This window comes from Mauremys mutica, chromosome 12, assembly GCF_020497125.1.
Source record: "Mauremys mutica isolate MM-2020 ecotype Southern chromosome 12, ASM2049712v1, whole genome shotgun sequence".
Lineage (NCBI taxonomy): Eukaryota > Metazoa > Chordata > Testudines > Geoemydidae > Mauremys > Mauremys mutica.
Window position 1 is genome coordinate 67,455,543 of NC_059083.1, and position 23,075 is coordinate 67,478,617.

The 23,075-nt window shown below is 45.2% G+C and overlaps 1 protein-coding gene across 7 annotated transcripts in view; it reads left to right on the forward strand.

The window, feature by feature from the left end:
- Positions 1–22,718, forward strand: part of EXOC7 (exocyst complex component 7) — a 33,273-nt gene extending 10,555 nt beyond the window's left edge. Inside the window, exons 6-21 of one of the 7 annotated variants that reach the window (XM_044982213.1) lie at positions 19–186; positions 1,564–1,575; positions 6,957–7,049; positions 8,164–8,232; positions 9,531–9,676; positions 9,812–9,964; positions 10,986–11,084; positions 11,850–11,912; positions 12,915–12,981; positions 16,024–16,089; positions 16,830–16,950; positions 17,449–17,544; positions 18,568–18,631; positions 21,624–21,665; positions 21,803–21,936; positions 22,478–22,718. In XM_044982213.1, coding sequence (XP_044838148.1) covers positions 19–186; positions 1,564–1,575; positions 6,957–7,049; positions 8,164–8,232; positions 9,531–9,676; positions 9,812–9,964; positions 10,986–11,084; positions 11,850–11,912; positions 12,915–12,981; positions 16,024–16,089; positions 16,830–16,950; positions 17,449–17,544; positions 18,568–18,631; positions 21,624–21,665; positions 21,803–21,936; positions 22,478–22,580 — 1,496 coding nt within the window. In that variant the 3' untranslated portion in view covers positions 22,581–22,718. The remainder of the gene's footprint in view (positions 1–18; positions 187–1,563; positions 1,576–6,956; positions 7,050–8,163; positions 8,233–9,530; positions 9,677–9,811; positions 9,965–10,985; positions 11,085–11,849; positions 11,913–12,914; positions 12,982–16,023; positions 16,090–16,829; positions 16,951–17,448; positions 17,545–18,567; positions 18,632–21,623; positions 21,666–21,802; positions 21,937–22,477) is intronic. The other 6 variants (XM_044982215.1, XM_044982216.1, XM_044982218.1 and 3 more) reach the window with 6 other exon arrangements.
- The last annotated feature ends 357 nt before the right edge of the window (positions 22,719–23,075 follow it).

Sequence of the window (23,075 nt, forward strand, 5' to 3'; positions counted from 1 at the left end):
TTTGTCTTGTCTCCTTAGACTTTATGAATGTTTACTACCAAATCCGCTCCAGCCAGCTCGACCGCTCCATCAAAGGTCTGAAGGAGCATTTCCGTAAGAACAGCTCCTCCACAGGCATCCCGTACTCCCCCGCCATTCAGAACAAGAGGAAGGACACACCGACCAAAAAGCCCATCAAGAGACCAGGTTAGTTCCAGAATTTAAGGATCAATGTCCTGCCCTGATGCTAAAGAACGTCTGCCGGGCATGTTGTTCCACTTGTTTGTAGTAGGTGTGTCTCTCACTGACCAGAGTGTTCCTTTGTGCCTCTCCAGCTCATGGGGTAGCATCTAGTCATAAAAGTTGTATCGAAGGTAGCAGGGTGGATGGGAGTTGAATGGCAAACACCTTTTTGCTTATCAGAGACTTTCACATTGAGTTAAGCTCCTAGATTATAGACCCTCTTTCATCTCTTACTTCTTTGTTGGCTCATCCAGTCCATATTTCAGGCGACATTTTTTTAAAAACTCCCTTGTATGAAGAGAGATTGCAAAGATTGGGATTGTTTACCTTAGAAAGGAGACAGACAGGAGGGGACACAAGTCAATAAAATAGTGAATGATGTAGAAAAGGCAGATTGAGAATTTCTGTTCTCTCTGTCTCAAAACATGAGAGAAAAGGGACATTCTATAAAGTTAGAAAGTGGGAAATTCAAAACAGACAAAATGACTGTTTAACACCACATGTAATTAAACTGTGGAGCTCACCGCCGCAGGAAGTCATTTTGAATCTTGCTAAATTCTTAGTCTCAAAGGGTTTGGTCATGTATATTGAAATTGTAACTATCCAGAGTTGTCATAATTAATAACAATTTTGGAAACTTTGTGGTTCTGTGCCTGTCAGTCTTTAACTATTAGAGATTGAGAAGAGACCTGTGTGGATGGCAGATTCTCTCACATCTGCCTAGTGTGATGTTCTTACACCTTTCTTTGAACATCTGGTTCTGGCCACTGTCAGATGGGATGTTGTACGAGATGGACAGGAGGCCTGATCTAGTCTGGGAAGTCCTATGATCCTAAAACTGTCTGAGCAAAGAGGCCAAAGATTTAGCAAGCTGTGGAAACTGAACTGCCCATTTCTCCCCAGAGATGGAGACTCCAGGTCATGGTTATGGCATATCTGTGGGGAAAGCTTCCCCCGCCGCTGTCCCTGTTTTGTGGAGTGAGAACTTTACTCTCCAGGGCTGGCTGGCTGACACTTTCAGCAGCGCTAAAAAAGAATCGCATACAAATTCAGAATGAATATCAGATCCTCTGTTAGGATCTACTTTCAATATAGCACTCACAAGGCTCTGGCACATCTGGTCCAATCTATTTAATATGCAATTTGTTAGCTTGTGCAGAAGAAATAATTTCAAATGTAGCTATTTCTAGTATGGATCCCAGATATTTGCTCTTCCTATATGCAAAAAAATTGGAGAGGAGAGGAAGGAGTGGGAATTGGTGGAGGGCCCAGAGAGGAGGAAGGAAAGTATACGTTTTAATTGTGTTGTCTTTATTTTTATAATCCTTATGTGAATGGCAGTCTTCATTCCAGGTAAACTGTGTTTTTGTGTGTCTCCTCTGCAGCTTGCCAGGTCCCTCTTTACCTCCTAGTCAGTCCTCTTCCTGCTAATAGCAAAGGCTGTGGCTGGGATATTTAAAGGGAAAATCTGCTAGTGAAGACCTTTAAAACTGGTGACCACATAACTAGGTATTAAAAGGTGCACCCCCACATTCAGTACCATGCATCAGAGCTGTTCCTGAAAGCTGACAGTTCAGAAAGCTATGAAGACATGGCAGGTTTTGGCAGGACTTTTATAACCAGCTACAGTGAACCTGAGTTTCAGACAGAATTCTTCCTGTCACCAGCGAGCCACCTGGAGAGGTGTGAATTTCCATTCTTACTACTAGCGGTACTGCTGAGTTTTGCAGGATGGAGTTGATCATGTGAACTCTGTCCAGAAAGATGATGGCTGTGGGTGTAGATAGTTTTGCTAAGAGGAGTCAGTGTTTTTCCATATTTAATCCAGCCCAAATTCTTAAACATAACAACACTTGATTCTGTGTTCTGCATCCCTGATGGGAGCACCTGCTCTATCAAATAATTACAATAAGGAACGCAGACTTTTTCTGGTTATTTAGCACTTCTGTGCCAGACAGCTGCAGCTAGACAGGCAAAAAAGACTTAGGCCTGGAGCCTTAGGGAGTGTAAAGCGGCTTACCTTCATTGAAGTCAGTGTAGTTGCGCTGATCTACATTTAGGATCTGTCCCCCAATCTTCAATACCGTCTGATCTTGAAACTATACAGGAAAAGATTCCTGGATTAGAGAGAGTGTCATCGTGGAATGTTGCTAAACTAACACCGTCAGCAAATGTGTTTCAGACCCACGTTATAATGGAGGCTTTCCCTTATACCTCAACAGCTCTCTTTCCATCGCTGAATATTTTGTCATTCTCCCACTGTGAAGATCATTTTAAAAATGACTAGTGATTTCTATGTGCCTCAGTTTTTAGGTGCACAACTTGAGACACATTAAGGGGCTTGTTTTTTCAGAAAGTGCTGAACACCCACCTTCTGAAAATCAGGTCCAAAAGGTCTCCTTTTGGGCACCCAAAACCACTAGTCACTTTGGAAATTTTGGCCTAGATCTGTGTTTAGCCAGAGAGTTTGTAAGATAAGCCAAGCAGTGGCTGTGTTTGTATTTGTGTTTCTGGGTTACAGAAACAAACTCAGAAGATGAGCAAATGGAGATGACATTACATGTGTCAAATAGAGATCCAGTAAAGTGATTATTTAGGGTATTGTGAGTCTCAAGAAATAATAGTAGCTAATTCGTGTCTTCCATATTCTCAGACAAGGACAGAGTCTCTCTGTGAACCAGGCTCAAGTTCTTACTGGCTTATCCATCTCCAAATACACCAGTCATGTGTTGTAACTCCATAGTTACTCAAAACAAGATCTTTTTCCTAGCCTTTCCTATTGCCTCTCTTGGCATTGGCCTGTCTTATTTCCCACAGGCCCATCAGCTTTCAGGGACGGCTCTGGAGGTGAAAATCTAACAGATCTCCAAATCAGAACTGTGGCACTCCATAACAAAATTCTTCTATTGGGGTTTAATTGCCCCTTATTTTAATCTTCATAATTCTAAAATGTGGGCAAGGAAATCACTGTGTTTTCTATGCCATTGATTCAGTGATCAAAGCGAACTCCAGATCAAATCTCAGACAGCATTAAGAGGAGGATATCTGGTAGTTCAAGCATGTAGGTTAAGAATTCCCCAGTCCTAATGGAAGAATATCCCAGCACAGACCCTGATACACACTTTAATCTGTTGCAAAGAATAAATCACTAAAATAAATCTGTGCTACAGCCCTTTCAAATGCTAAGCAAAGTCTAAGGGTGCTAGTGTCTGTGAAAATGATGGCAAGGTATGAGAGGCAGGGCCGCAAGCCAGAGAACCCACCAGGATTAAGCTGGGTTCTGGGGAGCTTATTATCAGTACCTGTTCATTGTGTCAATGCAGTCTTGTATCACCATCACCATTTCTTTTGCAGTTGTACCACATACTTCTTCAGCACCCTCCTGAGGTCACATCACATACTTGTAAGGCCTTCATAGTCCTCCAGGGAGGATCCTTTTCACAGCTGTGTGTTAGACAAAATGAGCAAGGTTTCTAAAGCTTTGGAGTGAAATTTCAGCAATTCATTGAAATGCATTCCAGCATCCTTCATCGTGAGACAGAGACGCTCTTAAAGCTAACCTGAAATGAGTGGAACTTGTACAACATGTTTCATTGTAGGCATAATGCTTTACAGCCCTTTTAAAACGCTGATCACTTCCCACTCCGAAATTTTAGCACTGCATTGAAGAGGATGAGGGTAGTTGGGGTTCCAAGGGGGTATTTGCTCTAAAATTGCTACAGCACAGTGAGAAAAATCCTCCTGTTCTGAATATCATTCTTAAAACATCTGCCACTCTGCTGGCAAGAAGCTTTTAAAAAGCTGCCGTTTTTGTGTGGTACACCAAACCCCACTGTGTTAACTGCTATTCTAGAGCCAGCAGGAGGTGCTAGTGTTCATAGACCCGTAAGTCCAATAGATACCATTATGATCATCGTGTCTGACCCTCTCCATACAAAGGCCATCGAATTTCACCCACTCTCCTACAGACACCTGCTGTCAGTTCACAAGGAAATAGGGAGCAGAGCTACCTTCTGTTGCATTAGAAAACTGCTTAGAGGATGGAAAACTGCCATACTGGAAAGGACAGCAGAGCAGTCTGAGAATTGCACCTTATATTTGACCTAGTGGGAGAGAGAGACTCATTAATTTTCTGGAGGTAACTTTGACTTCTGGAGGTAACTTTCAGGAGCGTATTGGCCTTTTCCCATAAGCATCAGCTTATGCTCATATCAGTTAAATTCTTTCTGTTCCAGTTTACCTAGCGGTTGGGGAGGTGGTACCATGGGGAAGACAATATAATCGTTGAGCAGCAGGATGAATAGCCTGTTTCTGTGTCCCCAGTTAGATCCCTGCTCAGCTCTTGAATTTGATGCCTTCATTAGTAACTACTGCACTATCCCATTTGATTTGAAAGCTGCCTGATCAGAGGAAATAATCATGGAACAAAGGCATTTGGCTTCCAATAGAATCCATTAAGGCCCATTGTGATACAAAGTACCAGGGATGCGGCAGCATTGAAATAATCACACAAACACTTGCTATGTCTGAATGTAAATGCATGTGATTGTTCTTGTGCAAATGAGAAAATGCACTACTGACAGCGCAGCTCTTAACTAAGGCAAGCATGTCAAGAGGTTGTGGGCTGTGCCCCTAGGACTAGCTATTCCTACTGATGTGTGCTGCATGCATGCTAAATGAATTCTTACTGACAACATGACAGATCAGCAGGAGTGAGATCTGCAATTTACATTTGACTCCAATTTACAATAAGGGGGGGGAGGGTTGCACGAATACTTACAAAACCGAGACCACCAGAAATGTTTCCAGGAGTTGTACACATTTTAGTGCCATTGGAAACAATAAAATAAGTTCTGTTGTAAGTAAGATTTCTGAAAGTGCTTGTTACAAATTGGAGGCATTGGTATGAAAAGAACTCATGTGTTTTAAAACTGCCCCAGATGAATCAGATAGCATTTGGGTAGAGGATTACATCAAAACAAATACTGCAGAGGCCTGTGGAATAAATGATATCAATATAGGAAGTGGACATGACTCTTCCCAAGCCTTTAGAATGTGTAGAAATAAGAAAATTACCACCACGTGAATTTGTTCTATTGAGATTTTTTTAAATAAGTGGTTAAGACCATTTTGTAAATTGGTGGGATGAATCAGAAAAAGAAAATGTTGCAAGTGAGGTGTTTTACTCAAGGGTTAATGTTTTAGAATTGGGGCGTGAACTTAACACATCTTGGGTCTTCAACCCACTCCCATCATGCCCAATTTGGGACCCTGATCTTCTCAAAGATATTTTACCTCCTGTGTCTCCCAGTTATCCACACCTGTATAAATCTTCCCTTGAGAACTGGGTAAGGGGAGAGGGAAGCTACCACTGTCCTTTGGTGGAACAGCTAGCACCCTGTCATGCTTTCCTATCGTTTAAACTTTGGCAGGTGATTAGGATAAGACTTCTCACTTTTCAGACACTGTAAACTAGTTCTCTTAACACTGATCTCCAGACTAGCTAATAGCACCTGTGATGTGGCAGCCAGAGTTGCTGCTGGAAGTTAGGGGTTGGTGCATGTTACGATCTTTTTAAATCAGAAGTGCAATTTTTGCTTTGTATTTTGGCTATGTTTTGATTTTTAGTTAATTTATTTGCATTTCATGTTAACCCTCCAGAGAGCTGCTTATACCTTTCCAAAATTTTCAGTTCCACATTCATGCAGCAGTGTGACAACAGCATCTGCCTTGGGGTGTGCATGCGTGTGTGTGTGTGTGTGTGTGTCTGTGGGGTTTTCTGTTAATGTTCATATCAGGAGCTAAAACTAACCTTTCCATATGTAAGCAGTGCTTAGTTTACACTTGACACTTTAATGCTTTCTGTTTTGTGCTTGCAGCGCTTCCTAGCCATGGGGGTCCAGCACCGGCTATTGTTTAATGCTGTCTGTTGTATTTTTTTTAATATTAATTGTCTTTTTCTGTGGCTTAATTGATTTGCTCCCTCAAAAGAATAGTGTCCTAGTGATTGACTTCACCCTGCCCCCTTTAACGCTAGAACTAGGGAAGGGGGGGATGAGCAGATTCTGTGCCCTAATCACTCTTTGGCTATTGATGCCTGATGCTGTCATTATTAGCCCTGTACTGCAAGACATTCTCCTTCACCTCCGCTGTTAGAATCCTCATTGATCCACACTGAGCATGCTCATAAAACACCTCCCAGGATGGGCATATCTTTCTGTAGCATTAATTGCCTGGTCAGGTTTCTTGGTGTGTAGTAAAGGTCACTGGATGCCCTTGGTTTGAGGGGGACTCTTGGTGGATAATATGAAGGCTTGGACTGATCGGGAGTACCTGCTTTCACACAGCAGGGAATTATCGTCTTAAGCATTCTATGCCCAAGTTTGATCAAAGTGTCCCTGGAAGGATGCTTCCTGACCGCCTTTCTCAGCGGATTTGACCTTCTCCCCCACCCCCAGTACCCCTGAGGCATGTCGAAGCTGATTCCGCAATGCTTAGTTTGAGTTCTGCCTTCTCTAGTAAGAAGGAAGCCACAGATTTGGATAGGCCATTGATCTGGCACTCTGGAACCCAGTTTGGGGTTCGAGTGTGTGTACTGAGCATGCTCACTGTTGCCCATTATAATCTCACTGGGTTGCAATGACTAGCACTGGTGGAGGGCTGGTGGTGGGTTTTTTTTTCCTCACTCATTTCCTAGGTCTTCTTGTCTCTTCTCTTTGTGGCTCTGGTGACAGGCACGATCCGGAAGGCTCAGAACCTTCTGAAACAGTATTCTCAGCATGGTCTAGATGGGAAAAAGGGGGCCTCTAACCTCATTCCTATGGAAGGTAATCACATCTCTCACTTCTTCACCCTTGGATCTTTACTATATACCAGATCTACTTCCCCAGGCAGGGCGTCCATTAGCCCAGAGCCCCACTGTGTGGATAGTGTTAGCCTTTATCCTATGGGGATCATGGGGTAATTTGACAAAGGAGCTACACTGATTGAAAAGTCTTAATTTGTGTAGGACTCAAAACATGGTAGAAGATAAAGGAATGGAGCATTAAACCAGGGTAGCAAGCCATTCTTCAGCTGCCTCTGTAATGTCACGGGCCAGCTGATCTTGGAAAAGTCGATCCGTTATACAGTTGGCTGGCTAAGGGAAGCTCTGCTCTGCCTTAGTGACATCCTCCTTGGTGTTTCTGTCTTTGTTTCACTTTGCCTGAACTTTAAGAAGGCTTCAGATTGGTAGTGGCCCTTCCAACCCTGATAAGAATGTGTCAGACCAGCACCGGCCCAAAATTCAATTTGCCGTCCTCCTCCTCCTTCTCACAGAGGTATGCACAAAAGGCAGCAACAAGCAAGTTTGCCCCTGCATCCTGAAATGTCATCCCTGGCTCTGCTGTCTGCTTGGGGACTTGAACAAGATGGGCAAGCAGAGAGATCACTTGCTTTAAAATATCTTTGGGATCTTTCGATTCCTGTAAAGATAAAGAGATCAGCTTGAAGGAAATGATTGCAACTTCATCTGCATATAGATATTTTTCACCTATATTTTAGTTCACGCAACTGTAAAGGGGACCTCAGGAACTACAATTACCCTTTCAAAAACACTTCCCAAATACTGTCTGAGTTCTGGCTCTTAACAGCCGATGTACAGATTGGATTCCCCATGCCCACTGGCCCAGGTAGAGCTTGTGCCGAGAGGTGTGAATGGCATCTTGGGCTTGGCAAATAGCATGTCTGGTTCACACTTCCCATCAGGCTTCAAAGGGCTACTCCTGCTATGGTGCCCAGAGAGGGGACGTGGGTGGGCTTTCCAGGACAGCATGTGTGTATAGATTTCTGACAGACGGAATAACCAAAGCTTGAAGTGGCTTCCGGCCTGCGTGAGCATCCATGCTGTACCCACCCTGGATAAACTGAGCATTCTGTTTGTGCCGGCTGACATCTCACTAGGTCATGAGCATGATTTACGAGTTAAGCACCTTTCCGATACCCTGAACGACAAGCATGGGCCAGCTGCTGGTAAGTACCGCGGCGTAACAACAAGCTGGCTAATGTCCCTTCTTTTCAGCATGTTTCGCAGAGTCTCTTAGTCAGTGACTTTCCTTCCACGTGGGCAGTCGTGGAGCAGGGGCCATCTCTGGTTATAAAGCTTTTGCTCTTGTCCGTTCAAGAGATCTTGTTCCTGCTAGGCATGCATGCCCTACTCTCTAAAGCAGGAGGGCCCAAACTTTGCCCAATCAAAGATTATCAGCAGTCTGGAGAGCTGTTCCTGTCTCAAAGAAAATGGAACAGATTGCAGCTACCGGCGTCCTCAGTACTAAGAAGGAGCCAACAGACTACAGTTCCTAGCATGCAATACTCCATTTTGGTCCTTTCTCGTCTGTAGACCACAATTTTAGAATTGTGTGTCATGTTTGTGCCAGACTTTGAGCATCCCTGTTACAGGCTGACCTAAGGGACTTCCATCAGTATGATGGTGTGACTGTATTTCTATAACAAGGTGCAGATGTTGGGTAGGAAAGGAGCTGTATATAGTGTCTGGCAGAAGCCAACCCCTCCCCAGTTTTCTTGCTGTGTAGCAGTTACAGGTAGACTCCTCAAATAGCAGATGATTTAAGAGTTCCTGGCTGGCCTGTGTGCACATCCAGTCCCATGTGGCAAATCTCATGCATAACCACTCTGACATTCCAGGAGCACAGGATTTAAATGTCCTCCTGCAATCTAGTACTGAGCTGCTCTCCGTGGGGAGCAGATGTCTTCCAGGGAAGCGTTGCGTTCCCAGAAATGCTGATTCAGAATGGCAGTAGTTCATCAGCGTGAGGGGTGGAAACCATTTAAACTAACTAAAAATAAAAGCAGAGGAGGTGTTGAATAATTCACTTCAGCCCTCTCATGCCTTCCCAGTCTTGGAACAGCTTGTTCCTATCCCTAATAAATGTAGTCACAAGCCTGCAGTCCTGGTAGCAAATCTCTCCAATACGAGCTTTGTTGTGGTGCTGGAGAGAACAAGTGGCACCCCTGCGCCCCATTTTCCATAGCTTGAGACCTCCATGCACACTCATTACTGGGTGTGTGCAACTTTCAGGAGCAAATCTTATGGGGCAGAATCTGTGGCACAGTCTTGGGATCTGTGCTCAGTCTGGTCACATTTTCACTTTAAAATCATGTGCAGTACCTGAACTGTCTGCTCCAGAGGAAACCCAAAGATCTGTGTGTAAACCAGGGTCTTGGAATGAGAAATGTCATTGGTGGGGTCAATATGGCCCTGGAGGGATCAGTACAGTCCTGGCTCTCATAAACTTGTGCTGTTCCCACAGGGAGGGATGACATGTTGGACATCGAGATTGATGCGTACATTCACTGTGTTAGCGCCTTTGTGAAACTGGCCCAGAGTGAGTACCAGCTCCTGACAGAAATCATCCCAGAGCACCACCAGAAGAAGACCTTCGACTCCCTCATTCAGGTCCCTTAAGCTCAATATCTTGGTTTGATTTGTATTGTTGGGGTTGCAAAACCGTTCCCTGCCTACTTCCCTCCATTCATCTAGTGCTTCCTGAGTGGAAGACACATCCTCCTGTTTCTGGTGGTTGTCTTGTAGGAGTCTCTGGATAACCTGATGATAGAGGGGGATAACATTGTCTCGGCAGCGCGGAAGGCCATCATTCGGCATGACTATTCAGCTGTGCTCACCATCTTCCCCATCCTCAGACACCTGAAGCAGACAAAGCCAGAGTTCGATCAAGTCTTGCAGGTAAGCGGTGACAGGAGAAGGTAAATAAAAATAAATAAAAGGTCCTGCAACTTTGTCTGTAGTGTTTCTTAAGTGACTTTTACAATAGCCAAAAATATTAAAAATCCTAGAACAGAACCCAACTAGCCATGTGGTTGTGCCACTCACTAACATGCAGTAGACCCAGCTTGGAGTCCCAGTGTCTCGTTCCCTGAGCCAGCAAAGACTGGGAATGATGCAGAGGCAGTTTCCCCTCTCCCTGTTGAAAGGAGAATTGTGCATCACTTAGTAACAGTTCTTGCCAGTTAAAGTAGTAATTTGGAGCTCAGATTCTAGGTGACGGGCTATGTCTAGGTTCTTGGACCACACCTGAGGTCATTAATCTTCAGTACCATTGAATCTAGTTAAGAATGTGCTCTTAAGGAAGTCTTCTCATGTCATCTGAAAGGCTAGTTGTTCTGAGGAGGGGCCTAGCAGATGATGGTGTTAAATAGAGGTTCTTTTAGGTCAGAGGTTGGTGGATTAAGCTCACTTGTAACTGCTATAAATGGGTTTAAAAACTCCAATGTGCCACTTGGCTGCAAAAAGGCTCTCCAGGCGCCAAGCACTATGTCCAGCTTTGGTGAGGCTCCTTATCATTGCATTGGGTTCAGCTGTTTGATTGCCCCCTCCCTCCTGCTGGTCAGTTTGAGCAAAGAGTCACTCTTTTTTTCAAAGGACCCCCCCCGCCAGTTCCTGCATAGTTGGAGATTGGTGGCCACAATGTGCAGCCTCATGGCTGCAAGTATTTCAAGAGGGGAAATAAATAACTTATAAAATGGGGATTCAGCTCTAGGGTCATTTGGGACTTTCCCCTCTGCTAACAGCTGAACCAATCAGTGGCATTTCTGATGACAATCTCCCAGCGAAGTCCCACCGCTAAGGGAATTGGGACTGAGAGATGCCCTGAGGAATGATGGGAAGGTCAGATGGTGGGTGAAAGGGGAGGTAGTGACAGCCATCTTCACTGAGACATCTTACGCCATGCACTGGGTCATTCCAGGGCACTGCAGCCAGCACAAAGAACAAGCTTCCAGGGCTGATCACCTCCATGGAAACCACAGGTGCAAAAGCGCTGGAGGACTTTGCAGACAACATTAAGGTAACTTCCGCTCCACTGGTCTCTTCTTCAGTAACCTAAGAGAGTCACCAGGCTGAACTGTGGAAATATTATGTTAATGAACAATGACTGAGTTCAGCTTCCTGTTTCTTCTGCGAGATGGCAACCTTACCAACATCTACAGTAATGCAGGAGCTGCATATCTTCATTGCCTTTAGGTATCATTTGCAAAAGAAATGCAGAGTGCTGACTTGTTAGAGCAAGGAGGAATAGACTTTTCTATCCCTTGTTTTAAAATGTATTTATAATTAAGGCTGCATGTAATGCAGTTCTCTGTTTAATGTCCCTAATGCACAGTACTGCAAATCATATAACAGGGAGAGCCAAGACTGCACATACATTTTGAAAATGATCTGAGTTTTTTAACTTTAAAGAAGAAAATGAGTTAAATTTACGTGCCTCAAATTTTGAAACTGTCTCCAGCTAAAGGGAGAGTTCTCACTAAATCAATCCGTTAATATTGGTGAACTGAACTTATGATGACCATAAGATAGTCTTTAATGAATCCATATGTTTCGGTCCAAGCAGATTGTGCTTTTAAGCTGTCTTTTTTCTGCGTTTGCTATGGACTGCTTTGAAGTTGTAGCCTTTGGTCACCAGTAGATGGGGTTGTGAGCATTAGGGTGAGGACAGTATTGAGGAAGCTTGGAAAAACAACCTTGTCAATAAACTTGCCTGAAGAGCAATGTTTGGTTTTTTCACTTTCATTAACCATTTTATCTGTATCTTTCTCTCTTCCCTTGTAAGAATGATCCGGACAAGGAGTATAACATGCCGAAAGACGGGACAGTTCATGAACTCACCAGCAATGTATGTGGCAATGATTTGAAACATCCCTTTGTAAAATCCACTCCTCTCTTCCTGCTAACATCAGTCCCCCAGAGACCAGTATCTCTGTTTCAACAGGAGCAGCAGGGGAATTGAAAGTGTTTAAAATAGGATGCCTTTGATATCAGTAGAGGAATTACTTGGCTTCCATTAAGAGATTAGGTTTCATGGTTTCCAGATTCCTGCATTGGTTTCTTCCCCAGGGCATTAGGATAGTGTATGGGATGTGAGGGCCTGGGGGCTGCAATTAAAGGTTTCTATGTGTCCCATCAAACCTGGGGGAGCTGAACATAAGATGCAGTACTTGGACACTGCACAGATGTAACACATACTTAGCCAACAGCCTGGAAAATGCCTCTTTTTATTGCTAAGCAGGGTGGTAACTGTCAGTCTGTGGATGGGGGACTTCCAGGAAAAACAGAACTGCAGGATATAATGTTGGTGATCCAGTAGGTAGTGCTCTTCCCTGGCGGCCTTTACAGAACCAGTGTCCCAGCGTGGGGTTAGAGGGCTCTGTGCTGCTGCTAGAGATGCCGTGAAACAAACTCCCTGACCTCTTTTACATGTTAATTATCAAATGGTAATTCTTGGAAAGGAAGGTTAACTTCAGTGGCTTGGCCAAACTCCAGCTGTAGCTACATCCTTGTGCCAAAATTCCCCCTTCACTTACTATTAAATACGCTCTTCCTCTTCACTTCCAGTCCTAAACTGTGGTGTAGCTGTGTACTGTTAAACAGGTGCTGTCTTCCACCCTGGAGATGACTGCATTTCAGGTGATCTTTGTACAGTTGGTACTGGTGTAGGTTTATAAAGTGCTTTGAGATCCGATAAATGCCACTTTAAATGACTGTACTGTTGTTTCTTGCAGGTTTGTGGCTGATGCTATGTGGGCGAGGGCATCTTTGTTGTGTTTAATAATGGAGGATAAGAAACCCAATGTGAATTACGTTTGACTTTTCCTCTCTATTCCCCTCTCCCTTGAAGGCCATTCTCTTCCTGCAGCAGTTGCTGGATTTCCAGGAGACGGCAGGCGCCATGCTGGCATCCCAAGGTACATGCATGGGACTCCCTGGCCGCAGGGGTGACTTTCCCACAATGTCTGAGCCATTTTCCTTAAGGTTAAACCTCCTTAACAAGAACTCTCATTAGCATGCCAGCTTCCCCTCTGCCAGTAGGTTGTCTTATTGTGTGATCTGTCATGACAAAAAGATGGCTGCCTGGAGATCTCAAGGGGATCTGCAGTTGATTCCCTTTTTGCCTTCCAGATGTGCTGCCGTCATGCACAGCTGGATAACCTTTACTCTCTAGCTATGAAGTGAGATAGAGTAAGATGGCTAACAAATGGCCTGTCCTATAAAGATTAGGCAAGGCAGATCAGTTTAGATCTAATCTCTAGAGTGAATAATAGAACATTAGTTGTTCCAGCTGAGTTCCTGGTAATGAGGTTTGACTATGAGGAATCGCATTTTACCTGCCATGTTCACATTATGCCCCCTCATGCAGTCATCTCTCATTAACAGCAGTCAGAATATTCACATCAGTGGCTAACCCATCTCCGCATCTATCTCCTCAGCATACCACCATGTCCTCCTCCACTCTAACACCTGCTGTCTTTCCCTGCTAAACTATATGCATGGCGAAAGACATCTGTGGAGTTAACTCTTTCATTGACCAAAGAGATGGTGCAAATTCAATTTTCTTGTATGTTTCCTAAAAGGTGAGGTTCATGTTATTTACTAAAGGAAGGGAAAGTGCAGCTGTGTCACAGGGAAGACAATTGTAGTAGGAGAAATACAGAAATGGCCTTTAGTGTGGTTCATATACTGAAATGCCTGGGAAACCATCAGACTGAAGCTCATTCAATTTTTAAATATAATTAATTGTCCCATCAGGTGTAGAAAGATGGTGGTGGAAGTCAGCAGGAAAAAATGCTGCTTCAGTGAGTTTATTCAGTAAAATGACAGGTCAGAATAATTACAGACCTTTGCAGGCTTCCAGATCTGATAACTCAGCTTTGCATCTGATGCCTCAGAATTGCCTGTGAGCTAAATCGTGACCGAAGTATTATAGCCCATCCTCTCTCCTCCAAGATCCCAGTGTCAGAAGCACTCCCCTCCCTTTGCCCATAGTGTTCTCATGCAGCACCAGCAATACGAGGGAATTCTATCATTGAATCAAAGAAATTAGCCCTGCTGCCTTAGGTAGGCTAGCCCAGCACAGGGTACCTAACCCTGCCGGTGCAGAGTGACCACCCTCTTAATTCTCTCTGAAGTGATTGGCTGGCCTTTGCTCTGATGAAATGTTTCACTCAAACACAAACGTTTTCACCCGAGAACAAATAAGTGTGGTGAACACCAACACCAGCTCTGCCTGCAGTGAACAATATCCAGGCAGACTGTCTCCTCCAGAGGTGCCACTTATATCCTAGAAAGAGTATGTAGTTTGCACTAAGGGAAGGGGCCAGAGCCACTCAGGTCTATTCAGCAGTACCCAGTTTGCTTGGGGGACCAATCCCCCTGAAATAAGTGACTTTAATTGGAGTTTGGTCAGGCCCATGGTTATAGTTTTTATCCTCTGAGTGACGACAGTGTTACATTACATCCTGCCTTGCGCTAGTGCAAAATATACATTTCCTCCTTAATCTCCAGCCCCATTTCTGTGGTTTTGAAGGAGTGACTCCTGCCTGCTCTACCTTTAGCTCTGTGGCCGCTCTGTGTTAATATCTGCTTTGTTCTTCTTGAAGGGATGGTGGTCTCTAACCTGTCTTTTTGCACTTTGCATTTCTTTCTCTCCTCCCTCCCCTTTTCTCTCTGCTCTGCCTTAAACTTTGTAGTTCTTGGGGACACATACAATATTCCTTTAGATCCCAGAGGTAAGCAGAGTGTGTACGTCACCCACTCGACCTGTGTTATCACCTTTGACTATTTCTGTCGATAGCTAATGATTAAAAAGCAGTTGTCTTTTAAAAAATAAATAACCCAGATGCTCCCTGACTCCGTGGGAGAGGGGAGTCAGTGTTGTATTACGGTGAACATGTAGCTGTAGCTGCTAATTTGCAGGGAGGATGCCATGTTAGTTAAAATGGGATAAAGTCTGTATCATTGCACTGAATTCTCTCTGTTATGCTGATGGGGACAGGCTTCTCCAGGGGGAGTTGGCCCAGTTGGTCTGTCATACTGTCCTGTGCGGACCCAGCTCTTTTTTTGACAACTGTCCAGACTCCTCACGGCAGCACAGACCCTCTTTGCTTCACTGGTGGCGCCACCAGACCAAGCTCCAAAAGCAGTTTGGGATTTTGTAACAAACTCAAAAGGCTCCCAACCTTTCAAGCAAACTTGGTCTGGCTTACAGCCATGCATAATTCTATGGGCCAAGTTTTCCGACAGTGGCCTCTGTTGGATTCTGCTCACGCACTACGTTTCCTGACCGTGTGGCCCACAGAAGAATATTTGTGTGTATGCTTTTAAAACATTTGCATGGGCAGGCGATAGAATTTACACAAGCCAAACCCATCACCTGTGTGGGTGGGGTATGGTACTTGAACAGCCTTTGTGCAGAGCCCAGGCAAACTATTATCAGCGGGGGGGGGGGGGGGGGGGGGGGGGGGGGGGGGGGGGGGGGGGGGGGGGGGGGGGGGGGGGGGGGGGGGGGGGGCCAGGTACGGTACAATAAGTGCTTGCTATTAACAAAAATAACTTCTCTGTTCCTTGGTTGAGAACATCTAGTGCTAAAAAAAGAGCTTTTATTACGTTCAGTTGCTCAATTTCTGATTAATAGGGTGTCTTCTATATCTAAGTTCCTATTCTCTTAATCTTAAAAGGATAGTGAAGAAGGAATAAGTCTGTCCTGTACCATGGCTTTCTAGCAGTTGGTGCAAATACTGGGGTCAAACTGAGTGCAGTCTGTCCCTTCTTGTTCTGAATAATCTGATGCGTATCTGGGTTGAGGAGGGAGAGTAATTTTCATTGACAACTTGAGTCTGGCATTGTAATTCCATAGCAACAATAAAATGGCTTCTTTCAGTAGAGGCAGACTAACCAAACCAGGCACCGTGGGTGGCATGTTAACTGGGTTAAGGTTCTTTTCCTTACAGAGACCAGCAGTTCAGCTAGCAGCTACAGTTCTGAATTTAGCAGACGACTGCTCAGCACCTACATCTGTGAGTACCATGCACAGCTGTCCTTCAATTCCTTTCTCCTTTCTCCACGCCCCTGCTGGTGCTCCGCGAGGCATGTTCTCCGGTGCAGTGTTTGGACTCTTCCGATGGGTGGCGCAGCTAGGGCTGATAAAGTTATTTGACTGGTAATTCTGGCCTGGGACCGAAGAGCCAGACTATTACTGAATTCACCATGCAGCAGCCACTCCGATGGGGCATGTCAGCATTAAACTTGGTTGATGTCAGAAGAGAGCTCCTGGGCCAAATTTAGCCCTGGCATGAGCAGATGGAACACTCATTGACTTCAATGGGAGCAGTGGCTGCTGATGTGAGGGCCAAATTTGGTCCTCTGCCGCTAATGGAATCCGTGATGGCACGCAATATGTGGAGATGCCACTGTAGGAAATGGTGCAGCAGGGGTACAACTCTTGTGGAGCTCTCAGCTGCTGCTTGAAGGCAGTGGTTGCATGAATAGTAGGAATTGTGTGCTGGAACATCAGACAAGATAGATATGCAAAATGCACCAAATTGCACGCCTAATTTGTGTGCACGGTTATGATTATGTGCACAAATTATTAAGCAGATTTGCATGTAGTAGATGTATGCTCAATTGTGCACCTAAAGATTTTGCAAATTGAGCCCTGTGTGTTATCTTCTGTAATAACGAGGCATTTGTGGGCATCATCTTCCGCCGTCTTGTTTAAAAACCCTTTGTCCTCTATTAATGTGTTTTTCTCATTAAGGCAAAGTCTTGGGCAACTTGCAACTAAACCTTCTCAGTAAATCCAAGGTTTATGAGGACCCAGCTTTGAGTGCCATCTTCCTGCACAACAACTACAATTACATCCTTAAATCCCTTGAAAAGTAAGTGCATCTCTGGACAAATCCCTGTGCATTCCAGACAGACCGAATTTCACTGCTGGGGGGGCTTTAGGTTGGGAGTGTGATTTCTCCTCTCCCCCCACTTCTTTTTTTAACTCCAATATGTTGAATGCCTTTCCTCACTGGTTTGTCTTCTCTGGTATTTTCCCCCCTTTGAAACTGCCCTTTGAAGTCTTTCTTACATTGCAGAAAAGAGAGGAAAAGAAGAGCAGCAGACAGGCCTTTGAGTGCCTCAGATTCTTTCATCTTCTCTGCAGTAAGAATCCAGCACTGGAAAGCATCCAGCTTGGAGCAATTTCTGTGTCCTGGCTTGTGCGTTCTGACTGCTGTCACTCCAAAATGGGGGATTGTTAATTTAAAAAGGGCCAAGGGGCCTTGCTAATGAAGGTTTGAAACCCCACCACCCAATTAGCAACAGCGGGTTGGCAGGAGATGAGCTGGTTTGTGGGTGTTTGATAAGCTCTTCTCTCCTTCTACCAGGTCTGAGCTAATCCAGTTGGTGGCCGTGACTCAGAAAACAGTAGAGAGGTCTTACAGGGAGCTCATTGAGCAACAGATCCAGACCTACCAGCGCAGGTCAGGAGGCACCGTCTTTTCTCTTTTCGTAGCCCTCATTATGGCTTGAGAGACCGTCTACTTTCTGCATAGACCTTAATGTCCAGTCCTAACTGCGTGGTGGGAGAGAACAGTATAAAAGGGAACCACAAACATGATTTGAAAGTTTAACGTAGTATGGGACGTGTTCATCATGGAAAGACATCTGGATATGTCATGTGGAAACTGCCACTTTCTAGCCCTAAGGAGAGTATGTACTAGCTTTCTGTGAGATTCCTTGCTGGATAACTCTGCCTATAGATGATAAGGGATAGCTAATAAGACAGAAAATATTATAATGCCTCTATATAAATCCATGGTATTTTCACATTTTGAATACTGCATGCAGATCTGGTCACCTCATTTCAAAAAATATCTTAAAATTGGAAAGGTAAAGAGAAGGGCAACAAAAATTATTTGGAGTGTGGAACAGCTCCACGTGAGGAGAGATTAAAGAGACTGGGACTTTGCAGCTTGGAAAAGAGATGACTAAAATGGCATATGATACAGGTCTATAAAATCTTAACTGATGTGGAGAAAGTGAATAAGGAAGTGTTGCTTACTCGTTCTCATAGCCCAAGTACCAGGGGTCGCTCAATGAAATGAATAGACAGCAAGTTTAAAACAAACAAAAAAAAGGAAGCACTTCTTCACATGCTGCACAGTCAGCCTGCGGAACTCATTGCTCGGGGATGTTATGAAGGCCAAAACTATAACAGGGCTCAAAAAAGAACTAGATAAATTCATGGAGGATAGATGCATCAATGGCTATTAGCCACGATGGGCAGGGATGCAACCCCATGCTCTGGGTGTCCCTAGCCTCTGTTTGCCAGAAGCTGGGGGTAGATCACTCAGTGATTGCCTGTTCGTTCCCTCTGAGGCACCTGGCGCATTGGCCACTGTTGGAACACAGGATACTGGGCTAGATGGACCATTGGTTTGACCCAGAATGTCTGTTTGTATGTTCTTATGTCTATAATGCATCCCCTCTCATGTCAATTGCAGCTGGTTAAAAGTAACAGAATACATCTCGGAGAGAAACTTGCCTGTTTTTCAATCAGGAGTCAAGGTGAGGTGATAGATAAATTTCAGATAATGGAAATCAGACAAAGCTTTATCTGCTATACATAGATATATATTTTTTAAATCCAGGGAGAACTTCTCCGGAAAGCAGTAATACTACAGGAAGGCAGAGTTACATTGTGGAGAGTACACTGGGAATCAGGCTTGGGGTCATTTTCTCCTGTCACAGATTTACTGTGTGACCGTAGTCAAATCCCTTCACCGCTTGGTGCCACAGGCCTGGTCTACACTAGGCGTTTAAATCGGTTTTAGGAGCGTAAAACCGATTTAACGCCAAAACCGTCCACACTAGGAGGCACCTTATATCGATTTTAATGGCTCTTTAAACCGGTTTCTGTACTCCTCCCTAACGAGAGGAGTAACGCTAGTATCGGTATTAACATATCGGATTAGGGTTAGTGTGGACGCTGATCGACGGTATTGGCCTCCGGGAGCTATCCCACAGTGCACCAGTGACCGCTCTGGACATCATTCTGAACTCGGATGCAGTGGTCAGGTAAACAGGAAAAGCCCCGCGAACTTTTGAATATTTCCTGTTTGCCCAGCGTGGAGCTCCGATCAGCACGGGTGGCGATGCAGTCCGAAATCAAAATAAAAAAAAGAGCTCCCGCATGGACCATGCGGATGTGATCGCTGTAAGGGCAGGCAAATCCGTTCTATCAGCGCTCCGTTACAGAAGATGAAATTCAGAATCCTTTTTTAAAAATCTCCAGACAGACGCCATAGCAGGGACTCAGCGCACTGCAGCGTGACAAGCGTAACGGAAAGCCAAAGAATCAAATGGATGCGCATGGACTGGAGGACTGAAGCTATCCCACAGTTCCTGCAGCCTCCTAAAATTATTTGCATTCTTGGCTGAGCTCCAAATGCTTCTAGGGTCAAACACAGTGCCCGCGGGTCAGGGCATAGCTTGGCCATCTACTCACCCACCCCCCACCCACCCCAGAAGCGAAAGTTAAAACAATCATCTGACTCTTTTACATGTCACGCTATCTTTTCTGTATGCTTCAGATAGACGCGATAGTGCAGCACTCAACACCAACATCCTTGCTCCCCCCCCGTCATGGGCGGCTGATGGTCCAAACAGATGGAAATCCATCCTCATCATCAGCATAAGCTGATCGTGCAAAATGATGGAAATCCATCCTCATCATCAGCCTCAGCTGATGGTACAAAAGGGACTGGTAAACCGTCCTCGTCATCAGCCTATTGGCCCTAATTTTTTCTGGTGGATGGATGGTGCAATATGGCTGGTAACCCATCCTCATCATAGCAACAGGGGGCTGAGCTCCATCAGCCCCCACCCTTCATGTGTAAAGAAAAGATTCAGTTGCCCCTGGACTAGCAGTGGGATGCTGGGCTTCTCTCCTACACACTGCTTAATGTCCTGTCTGGACTATCATAGCAGCTGGAGGCTGCCTTCCACTCATTTCTCACTAACAAGTCAGTGTGTCTTATTCCTGCATTCTTTATTAATTCATCACACAAGTGGGGGGACAATGCTACGGTAGCCAAGAAAGGCTGGGGGAAGAACGGAATCAACAGGTGGGGTTGTTACAGGAGCACCCCCTGTGAATAGCATACAGATAATAATTTCTGCGGGCTCTGACACAGAGCAGGTGGTTCTCTAGCACACTTGCCTATATTAGGCAGCACTGATTCTATTTTTAGATACCAAAAAGGAGGGATTGACTCAGGGAGTCATTCCCAATTTTTGCTTTTGCGCCCCTGGCTGATCGGCCAGGGGCACTTATGACAGCAGCCAATGGTACAAAACGATGGAAGGTACAATATGGCTAGTAACCACTCTTGGCTTTTGCGCCCCTGGCTGATTGACCAGGGGCACTAGCAGCAAATGGTACAAAAGGACTGGTAGCCATGATCATCCTCAGTTCCAATTTATGGAAGGGGTTTGGATGGTGCAATATGGCTAGTAACCATCTCTGCTGTCATGCAAAAGCAAAAGCATGCTTCTGTGTTAGCGCTGCTGAATCGCCTGTGTGAGCGGCATCTAGTAACACATACGGTGAGAGTCACAAACGGCAAAAAAAGCTCCATGATTGCCATGCTATGGCATCTGCCAGGGCAATCCAGGGGAAAAAAAGGCGCGAAATGCTTGTCTGCCGTTGCTTTCCCAGACGAAGGAGTGACTGACGACATTTACCCAGAACCACCCGCGACAATGATTTTTGCCCTTCAGGCACTGGGATCTCAACCCGGAAGTTCCAAGGGGCGGGGGAGGCTGCGGGAACTATGGGATAGCTAGGGAATAGCTACCCACAGTGCAACGCTCCAGAAATCGACGCTAGCCTCGGACCATGGACGCACACCACCGATTTAATGTGTTTAGTGTGGCCGCGCGCACTCGATTTTATAAAATCTGTTTTACAAAACCGGTTTATGCAAATTCGGAATAGTCCCGTAGTGTAGACGTACCCTCAATGTCTCTCTCTTAAACTGAGGCAGATGATACTACTTCACCTTGTAAAACTCCTCAGAGCCTAGCACAAAAGCTGGTCTACATGCACAGTAATACCTGTCCTGGCTCCAAATTTCCCTAGTTAAATAATCTTTAGATAAGTGACATTCATTGAAAGTGGGATTCTCTCCTCCCCACCATGTTCCCGTTCCTGAGTCCTAGCTAAAGCATGTAAGACAAACTTCCACAAGAGAGTTGGTGTGGGGAGAGGGAGCCAGTGAACAATAATAAAGATGGCACCACGTGAGTGGTGGGATTGTAAGAGCCTTTCAGAATAAATCCTTTGGTTTTTTTTCTCCTGAAGGCTGGTCAGTCCAGGTGGAGAGCTCATGTCTGTTAATGGAGTGGGATCCTGCAGATAATGTGCTTCCTGGAAATGCTTGGGGCTCAGCGCTGATCTGAGCATTCCCATAAGATAAACAAGAATTTAGAGAGTGAGCAGCAGTGATGACATTTATACTGGGAGGGGGAAATAACATCTCTTCTTCTCTCCTCACAGCTCAAGGATAAGGAGAGGCAGATGATAAAGGAGCGTTTTAAGGTAAGAAGCCTTTGGGGGGCAGGAGAACTTTCCCTGGCTCAATGTTAACCCTGAGCTGTGCTTCCCTGGCCCAGTGCGCCATGTGAAACTTGGACACAGATGTGTCTCTAACCGTTTTCTCCTGTTTTAATGGAAAGGGTTTCAATGATGGCCTGGAGGAGCTGTGTAAAATCCAGAAGGCCTGGGCCATCCCTGACATGGAGCAGAGGGACAAAATCCGCAAGGCCCAAAAAAACATTGTGAAAGAGACCTACAGTGCCTTCTTACACAGGTGACAACTCTTCTACAGGAGCAGTGTCCTCTGTCCTGGTTCTTCTGGGGATATGCTGAGTTCTCTTGGGCCGAGAGCAGACCAAAACTGAGGCAGTTTGCTGCAGTCTGGCTTTCCAAAGCCATCCTCAGCTCTGTATAATATGCCCTTGAGATTCTGCAAGCTGAGGTAGGTTGATATGATTCTTCTCAGTTAGTTAGATTATGGCATTCATGAATGGCTTCTAAATGCAAGACAACTGGTGGCCATGTCCTAGCTATGCAAAGCTGGGCTCCGCTGAGAAATCTCTTGATATCAATGGAAACCCAGGAATACCCATTTGAACCAACCCTGCTAGAATGGTATTCTGGCCGTGAAGAGCTCTACCCAAGTGTCCCTCCCGCTCTCAAACAGAAGATGTGGGAGCTGGAATGTTGTTTCACTGGGAGGGGGGCAGAAGCAGAGCAGCATCTGATGGTAGTGAAAAGGGAAGTCCCAGGCATCGTGGCTTTGTGCAGTATCTGCTGTGTCACACCAGGGTTGTTTTGTTTGCCCTCGGCAGGTATGGCAATGTGCCCTTCACCAAGAACCCAGAGAAGTACATCAAATATCGAGTCGACCAGGTGGGCGAGATGATTGAGAAGCTGTTTGACACATCAGCATGAACCACTGACTATCTGGTATGCTCCCGTCTGCAAGTCAGCGCTTTCCCGGTCCCCTCCAGGCTTCCTTCCCTGCCCCATTCTGGTGGGCTGGTGTTATACTTGTATTTATCGGATTTATAAACATGTGAAAACACTCGATCCTGTCTGCCTTTGCCTTTTTAAAGTGCATCACAGAGGAAGTTTTTAGATGACAGATGAAATACTACAGAGTGGTTTCTGTTATGCTCATGTGTCTCCAGATGGAGACATTCTTAATGGAGAGGCACGATGTGTGAGCTCTGTAAATACTTATCTCCTCAGGCTGAAATCCTTGGTCCTGGAGGAGAGTACATGCTGCATATATAGGTTTGTCTGCCTCCGTAATGCAACTTTGATGTGCTAAGAGAAGTGTTCATAGTATCTCGGTTCCCCCTGAGGGATTCTTTTAGATCTCTAAGGATTTTCCCATCACTGCACTAAAGTCCATAAGGTGCAGACGACATAGATTAGTCACTG